We start from the raw sequence: 8,498 nt of genomic DNA on the forward strand, positions 1-8,498 counted from the left end.
AAGTCAGCCTGCCCCCCGCCCCTGCTGTGACAGCTTACGATGGCCTCAGACACACCCAGATACGCTGTTGGTCCTTGCTGGAACAGCAAGAGGAGCTTTGCGTCCTGCTCCGTGGGGCAATGGACACATTCGCAGTTCCTGAAGCTTCTCCTTTAGCAATCGGGGAGCGGGCTGAGCTAACGGAAGGGGGCTCTGACTGGAAATCCCCTTTCTCACTTACGGTATCTTTTCACAATTTAGTTTCAGATGAATTTAGAGAGGATGAACACACAGCTGATCTTTCAACCCTCTGTTTACGTGCAGACTACAAATGCTTAGAGATGCACCAATTTTCAATTCGATTTTTCAGTTAGAAGATGCGGGAACTGAAGAGGGTTTCTCTCCATTGAGTGATTGATGCCATTAGCCTCAAGGGCTCCAAAATCAAACACTGGTTTGACAGCCCCCACCCACACCTCGGGACAGCAGCGGCTGCTGAGCTTCTCTCCAACTAGAGAGTCACAGAACAGTGCGCTTGGAAGGGTTCGTCATCCCAAGTGACAGCGGGTAACTGGCTGCGTGTCTGGGAGCGTTCTTTACCTCAAAACAGAAGTCTTGTCCAAGGATGCTGCTGTGAAGTGGTTTGACGAAGACCTTCTCTTCTGACCCAAAATCCAGGGCCTCCACGGCGCTGCCTGGGCTCAGCAGAGACTCGTGAGAACGGGACTCTTTCAGCTTTGGCAATCCACGTGACCTGTAGGAGGAACAAGGGCAAAGGAAACATTATTTTTCTCACCAATACCAAAACAGTTGGCACCATCTCAGAGAAAGCTGCACCTTGTTGGTGTTTATGCAGAACAACTTGTACAATGAGTCAGTCAACACTATAAAAATAACGTTAGGCCACTAATCCCGGACTCCTAGGGAAATATCCCGCTCCACAAGCCTAGGAAGTCCATCCCCACTGACCCAGAAGCGGCAGCTGTTGAGCCAGCTGTGAAAGAACAGCAGCAAAACTCAAGGCTCAGACCTTCGCTGCTGAAGCTGACGGAAACCCCCGGGCAGGTTTGGATGTATGACTGACAATACCCACTGCTGCCTGCTGAGGAGGGGAATGTTAGGTTTGAACAGCAGAAAGCACACCAGTCTAACACCTCCTGTGTTCTCCAACGCTGCCTTACATCGATTTGGGGTTTGACTTAAACGAAGTGAGCACCGAGTCCCAGCTTAGCCAGAAAGCAGCTATTCACCTGGCAGGTCTGGATGTTGTTAAGATAGCGAAGCTCGTGCGGGTCCCTGTGCGGGTTCAGCGACCCATGCAAGGCTCTCCGTGAATACGGCTGCTCGCCCAGCAAGCGCGACCGAGCACAAAGAACACACGTGCAAGTAGAAAGGCATCAGTTTTCCACACTTGACACAGAGAAAAGCAGCGCTGTGAAACGATGCTTTCTCACGGGCGTTTGTCCTCGCAGTATTTCCTCTCTTATGCAGTTCCCAGTATCAAAGCTCAGAATCAAATGGAAAAGGTTTTTAAAAAATGTATTTATGGCGGAGCGAAAAGCACAGCTGCCTCTCACAGCTTCCCTCCTTGTGAAAAAGAAGCGGTTTTTACATCATTCCCTCACGTCTCTTATACAAATCCCCCTCGTATTTTGTAAGCTTAGCAAAATCAAATTCCTCCTACCCTTGAGCAATCCCACAGGGAAACAAAGAGGAGGAAAAAAACCTACTTGGGAAAGGTGTCTCCAGTACCTCTAAGGCTGCTGCTCAACAAGAAAAACTCAGGTATTCCGAAGGACAGACGTAAAGCAACAGCAGAGTTCATCTCCCTCTTGTACGAAATGAAATGCTGCAGGTATTCTGGCAGATTCGTGTGCCAGGAAGATTTATTAATCAGCGAGGAAGAACTTTGTTCCCATTGAATATACTGAATGACCGAAGCGCAGGAAGGAAAACCTTTTCTTCAGAGGGATACTACAAAGCGCCTGATTTCAACTGCAAAGCAGCAGCACCGGCCCGGCAGCGCTGGCTGCCCTGTGCAGGCTTTGTTAGAACAGGTTACAGTAGCAGCTGCACCAACGTGAACCGAAAACCTCAGCCAGCTGAACACTGGCTGCAGTCAAGGTAGGGCAAGTCTAAAATAAACACACCACAATACACCGCTTTAGTATCGCCTCTGCAAACCCCTCTCTGATTTCTCCTCTCCAGAAAGCGCTGCTGAGGTCACTCGGCCTCTGGCCCCATCCCACGCTCGCAGCAGTTCCAAGTCCTAACCAAGTGCTTTGGTGCATGCTGCAGGGGAGCAGGCTGAGAGCCCGCAGCCAGCTCCCGCCTTAGCTTCTGCCAGAGAGGGAAAGCATGGAGCCGACACAAACAGGAGGAAGAGGAGGGAAAAAATAAAATTACCACATACGGGAGAAAGAAAAGGAGATTTTACAAATCCCAGTTAAGCAGAGGTTGCACTTGAAGCAAGACAAATCCAGCACACCTACAGGAAACAAGTGTACAGCCACTTAGCAGCACATCCCCAGACCACAGCAGTGCCACATGCCCCAGCCCTTCCTGTCCAACTCCTTCTCCGGGCTACAGCTCAGACCATAAATCCTGCCGGCAGAGGCAGGCAGGCACATGGATCCAGGACAAGCTCTTCCTCAAGCCTTAGGTCACAAATTTGAGACGAGCATAGTGCCAGGCGGATACACTGGGGCAGGAAGAAGAATCACAGCGTACTGGGACAGAAACCTCTCTGGTCACCTGCGGTGCTCCCAGCCAGACCCAAGGGTGATTGAAGAGGCTCCTGGGCACAGGTTGCCATGGCACAGCCTCCCGTAAGGAGATTAGGGGGGCAGGAGACACAGCAAACATGGGGAGGCCGCTCCGCAGACCTGGCAAGGGTGACCTTTCCAGGCAGAAAGAATTCCCTCCTCTTCCTTTCCTACAAGGAGTTTCACAAGACCTGGACAGTTAAAGACAGCAGGGGAGGGCAAGGCATCTTCCAAGATTGCCTCTGAACAGCCTTTGAGGACAGAGCAGGAGCAAAGGCAGGTACGCACCGAGGTTGTACTCCGTGCCTCCACATCCCACCGTGCAAGTTAAATCTTCCAGTAGCATCTACTGTCCTTCATCGCTGTTCTAACTAGTCAGCTGTGGACATCTTGTTGTGCTAGTTTTGTTGACTCAGGGTCCTGGGCCAGAGGAGGGTCTATCTGTTCAAGCAGTCCCCTGAAGATAGCACATTTAAAACAGCTCAATAAACTGATTCAGTAGCTTAGAACTGGCGCTTTGTCTTCCACAAGCACCACGGCAATGGCGTGAAGTTGGTGCTTAGATGCAACCAAACACATTTACAAACACAAGTACCTGCATTTGTAAGCACCACAGTACATACCTGGTCTACTGATAGAGCTGCAAAGCAAATCGCTGCCCAGATCAGCAGCGCCCCATCAATAGGGCAATAATAGTTCTCTGCTGCCTTAAAGCCTCATCTGGTAATTCTGAAGCTGTAAGTAACAATGAAGGAGAATTGGTCGCTGGCTTCCCTGGCGCCCAGAGGCACAGTTCATAGAGCAACGCCTCCCCCTGCCCAGTGTCCAGCAAAGGGGATGGATTAACAGGGTCCTTAGGTACGAAGCGGCTGGTAAAACGAGTGTAGCTCAGAGTCCCTGCTAAGAGAGAGGTAATCCCAGGGAAGCAGATTACTGTGAACAGGAAGATCCCACATGCACAAGGTGAGGGAAGGGTTGTTTGGGCAAATCTGTTTCTCTTAAACAGCTCCATTAACAGCACAAATCCTGTTTTTAATTACAATTAACCTCCAACGATCATCTTTGCTTTTTCTTGTGCTGCTGCTTCTATCTCCTTCTGCACACCACACAAAGCATTGCAAAGGACAACACAGGCACAAAGAGCTCCCAACAGCAACAAACACTTCTCACATAGGTATTCCCCACAATTTCTTTCCGAGGGGAAAAGCAGGTGGAGCAGGAGCACGTCAGGGAACATTTTAAACTTCTCACCTCTTTTTACATGGTTTGGAGTGCTGGTCTTCAGAGCTGCGGAACTGCCTTCTAAACCAGAGCCAAGCCAACGCCCCAAAGCACTGGCCTGGCAGCGGCGCGCAGCTGCTACTGAGAAAGATCTCTTCAACAACACCACCTTGCTGGGCCGATCCCAAGCTGACCCTCTCTCCTCGCACACCAGAACTCAGTCACTTCCCACTGCAGGAAGGTCTCGGCTGTAAGCCGGGAACTCGACACCCCTGCCTGTCAGCGGCTGCCCATGGCACACAGCGAACTGTTAGGCGACTTCTAAGCTATTCTGCTGTCTATAAGGCCTGTAGGCTAAAGGGTTAAAATTCTAACTGCTCTGGCTGTGACACTCTCCTGCTGATTTTGACCTCCTTAAAAGCCAACCTACAAAGCACAAAAGATTCTCCATTACTGAGTTTAGCAGGCAGAGCACTATATTGCTTGGAAAACAAGCCCCTGGACATCAATGTAGAGAAATGAACCACCAAGGAACAGAATCCCATCATCTGTTTGCTTTACCAAACTCTTGCGACAGCAAAGAACTCTGAAAAGTGTTTTTTGTTCCACCCCAGCACCTGGCTAAAGCCTTATCTCCACTGGTCTGACGCAAAACTGTCTGTCTGCATGCTTTGAATAATCCCAGCGCAATACCCGTGTATGGGGAGACACTCCCCGAGACCAGAAAGCTGAATTCCGTACTCGGCCACGCGCAGAGTCACAGCAGGGAGCTTGGCCTCTAAGGCAGTGACCTTCCTGCTCAGCGCTGCTATTCCAAGTCCCAGCCCTGCTGCACTGGACCCCAGCACGGCACCATCACCGGCAGCGCAGCTGCGCTCTGACAGCGCCGCAGCCCCGCGCTGCCCCGCGCCAGCCTTCCTTTTGCAGGCACCACACCCCGCTTCGCCTTCCCACTGCCGACGCGCAGAACATCCTCTGCCTTGCTCAACCATTCTGCAAGTCTGACCGGTTTCACCGGCAGCATTTTTTGGAAATCAGAAACTTCAGGTAACTTCTTTAGATACAAGTTCAATTAAACGCTGGCTTTTCCTGAGCATATCGCCTCAGCCTTCCCTTGAGATTCTGATCTCTCCTTGCAAGGCCCTGCCCAAAGCCTTTTCACTCTGTGAACCCTGGGTTCGCAAAGCCCTTCCCTGCCCGCCCGCTCTCCCGATGGATCACGGCTTGTCTAACAGACACCTCACGCGGCTGCAGAATTTCGCAGCGGCACCGTTCTCCTCACTCTGCTGTAACCATCATCTCTGCTACTCATGTTTCCAATTCTTTTGTTTTGCTGCACCAGAGATGCTGAACTGACTCCACTGCACTTCACCGCAAAGCCACTTCGAGGTGGAGGCTACGCGGAGGATCCCAGTGTTCACAGAAAAGCATCAGCTGTTAAGTAGAATGTTTTTATAAAGGGGTCAAGTGAGCTTGCGGGTGGGACAGAGCAGTCTAGGACCAAGGCAAAGCTTCACAACCATAGGCTTAAAGTCGGTTTTCAGTGGAAGCTAAACGAGATCTCAAACAACTACATAGGATTGAAAAAAACTGGCTGAAAGAAATATGTTCACTAAACTAGGAATGAGGCATCTCTTTGGAGACGAACCACCCCTCCCCTTTCCCCACACTCCATATGCAGACAGAAACAGATAGGCTGAATGAAGACAGGCTCTGAGTGAGTCAAGCCTTAATAACACACTGTGTCACACAGATTTTTATCCTTATAGCTAAACCGGGATAACAATCACCTGCCTTTTAGTGAAAATGGGCATTAAAGCAGAATGAAAATAACAGAATAAAACAGAATGAAAAAAACACGGCATGATTTGCTTCTATTCTGTATATGACCTGTAGTATTTTCACACTGCAAAGAAACCAGGAGGGAGGAGCAAGAACTTACCGAAAGTAGAAAAAGCTGTCGTTTGTGCAGCGATACCGTTTCACCATGAACCCCAGAGCCATGGCTACCCGCTTCCCAGCAACCCGCCAGAGCCCATCCTGAGCGAGCACACGATAGATCCTGTGCTCAGCTACGACTATCTGATAATGCCATAAAATGACTGTTAGTAAAGCGGGAGGATTCCCACGTGGCAGTAAATCCCAACAGGGCAAAACCCTCCCAGCTGTCTGCAGAGCTTTACTGCTGTCGCTAAGACCATATGCAGCCAGTCTCGACCATCTTTGCTCCCTCACCATAAACAAAACGGAGGCGAGAACTGTTGGTCCACTTGGAAACGCTCTCAAATTCCTGCCTGCAAACTGAATATACTAGTTTTTCAAATTTGATTTTCCTCAAGTCTTTTCTCATGCCTTTTTACATGTTTTATGTATTACCGACACTGAGAATAACTGTTACAGGTATATGTGTGGTTTGAAGAGCTCAAAGAATGCAGTGGGAAGCAGGCTAGGAGAGCTGGGAGAGGTGATGTGGTGACAGGGTGCCAGACAGCTTCACAGCAAGAGCTGTTGATAACCTGGCGAGATGCCACACTGGCCACACATCTGGAGAGCTTCATTCACATCTGGTGGGGGTCACAAGCAAGCAGAGTCTAAGTCTTCTCATGTTAGTGCCTTGTAAAGACAAAACATGCGTTTTGTCAAGTACAACAGACCACCCAGTGAGCAACCTGAACCTGCAGTAACGAAGAGGTGGCAGTCACAGACTGAGAGGCTACAGGACACCGGGATGCTGACGCATGGTGGGCTCGTTTCTGGCAGGGCATCGCAGCTCTCTCCTCCCCCCATCCACTAACCCAGTCGCACTGGAACAAAGTTAAAAGTCAGAAAAAGTACGTTGGCCCAAGTGCTTTCCACTGAAACGGAAAATCTGATTACGAAAAAATCTGCAACTTTTCTCCGTCACTCCTTCTTACAGCATTCCCGGATCCTATTTTAAATCAACTCTGAGCAGACAGCATCCATCCTCTGTCACCATCTGGCATGGAAAGCAGTGCTAGAGCACCCCAAATCTAGATGTGCACCAGGATAACTAATCTTCCTTACTCCAGAATTTTAGAGGTATTTATCTGTAAACATCTCCTGTTTTCTAACAGGACCCAAACACTTCAAAAGCAGGAGGAAGGGGCACACAGTAGCCTCTGGTTCCTTCTAATCCTTGTTGGATTTTCATTTATAAAGCTATACCATACTTTCTTTGAAGGCAGGGCTCTTGTATTTGCAAGACAAGGTAGATGCTATCAGTCAGCCCGGCCCCAAAATCCTGTGTAACGCCATGACATCACCGAGCAGCACCTGCTGGAGGTGAGAAAGGGCTGACTCACTGGGGCAGGATGGGAGGCTTGTTACTGCAACAGATCCAGACTCGTGTCGAGAGCAGGGAGAGCAGAAGGGGAGTGAATGGCAATGCCCTCTCGTGAATCAAGAGTTACCTCCTTTCAGGCAGAAACAGTTGTTGCTGATTTGTCCCATTGGAAAAAATCCCAAACAACAGCATAATTCTGAACACAAATCAATCTTTTCAGTCACCTCTTTCCTCCCGCCCATCTCCTCCCAGTATACTCATCTGTTCCTCATCTCCATCCCCACATGGTTTCTGAGGAGTTTTTCCTGCTGTTCTACCCACCAATTGCATTTGTCAGGCACCCTTAGATACGGAGTGAAACAGATTTCTCTCCAGAAAGAACTTGGCAGGAATCTGCGACCCTCCCCTGCAGCACGAGGCTCCAAGCAGAGCTCAAGGTGAGGCTTATGCTTTTGAACAGCAATATTCAATTTTACAAACATTTATCTCCAAATAAGCTTAATCTCTGCTCGCTCTCCCCGTATTTTGGCTACTCTCAGATAATCTTCCTCGCTCTCAAACGGCACCCTCTGTTCACTTCAGCACATGTACTGCTGAAAGGAGGAAGACCTCAAGGACTGGTCTCAAAAATGCTTTGTTCCATTAGCAGCAAACGATCGTATGAAGTCACAAAACCCCCCAAACACAGTCCCACCTTCTGCCCCACAGATGCCAGATGCATTGCTGTAAGGCTCGTGCTGAAGGCCAAAGGAGGACGGTGACCAGATGGAAAGGAAAGAGCAACCCCCGGCTTGTCCCTGTCTAACATCCTGCACAACACTGGCTTTCCGGGGCACTGTCACCCAAACCTCTGCCACTGCAACTTCTCCGCTCAGCTGCTCCTGGATCCTCCTTTTTACATCTAAGCCAAGAAGACTGAAGAGGACTGGCAGAACGGACCTGCTACACCTAACGCCCTCACCGCACGCGATGGATTCTGTGCGCTGCGAGCCGTCAGAGGAAACCTGCGTTTCATTCAAGTCGAGTTGACGGCTCATGCCCACACCGTCAGGGAACAGAAGGGGAACCGGTTCTAAAGAGAAGGCGGCTTTGCTGCGTATAATACCATGTCTTAAATCAGAGCTGTAGAGATTAATTCTAGGTCAGTTTACTGGCTTTTCTGAAACGACAGCATTTCCCTTGCACTGCAACATCGGTCCGCATTCAGCAGCAGAACCAAGGTAGGGAAA

At 49.8% G+C, this 8,498-nt stretch overlaps 1 protein-coding gene across 1 annotated transcript in view; it reads right to left on the reverse strand.

Annotated features, from left to right (window-relative positions):
- Positions 1-8,498, reverse strand: part of RASAL2 (RAS protein activator like 2) — a 95,495-nt gene that overhangs the window by 25,605 nt on the left and 61,392 nt on the right. The window contains exon 5 of the mRNA XM_010132990.1: positions 580-733. Within this exon, the coding sequence (XP_010131292.1) occupies positions 580-733 (154 nt within the window). The remainder of the gene's footprint in view (positions 1-579; positions 734-8,498) is intronic.

The sequence above is a fragment of the Buceros rhinoceros genome, unplaced genomic scaffold, assembly GCF_000710305.1.
Source record: "Buceros rhinoceros silvestris isolate BGI_N320 unplaced genomic scaffold, ASM71030v1 scaffold3300, whole genome shotgun sequence".
NCBI classification, from domain to species: Eukaryota; Metazoa; Chordata; class Aves; order Bucerotiformes; family Bucerotidae; genus Buceros; species Buceros rhinoceros.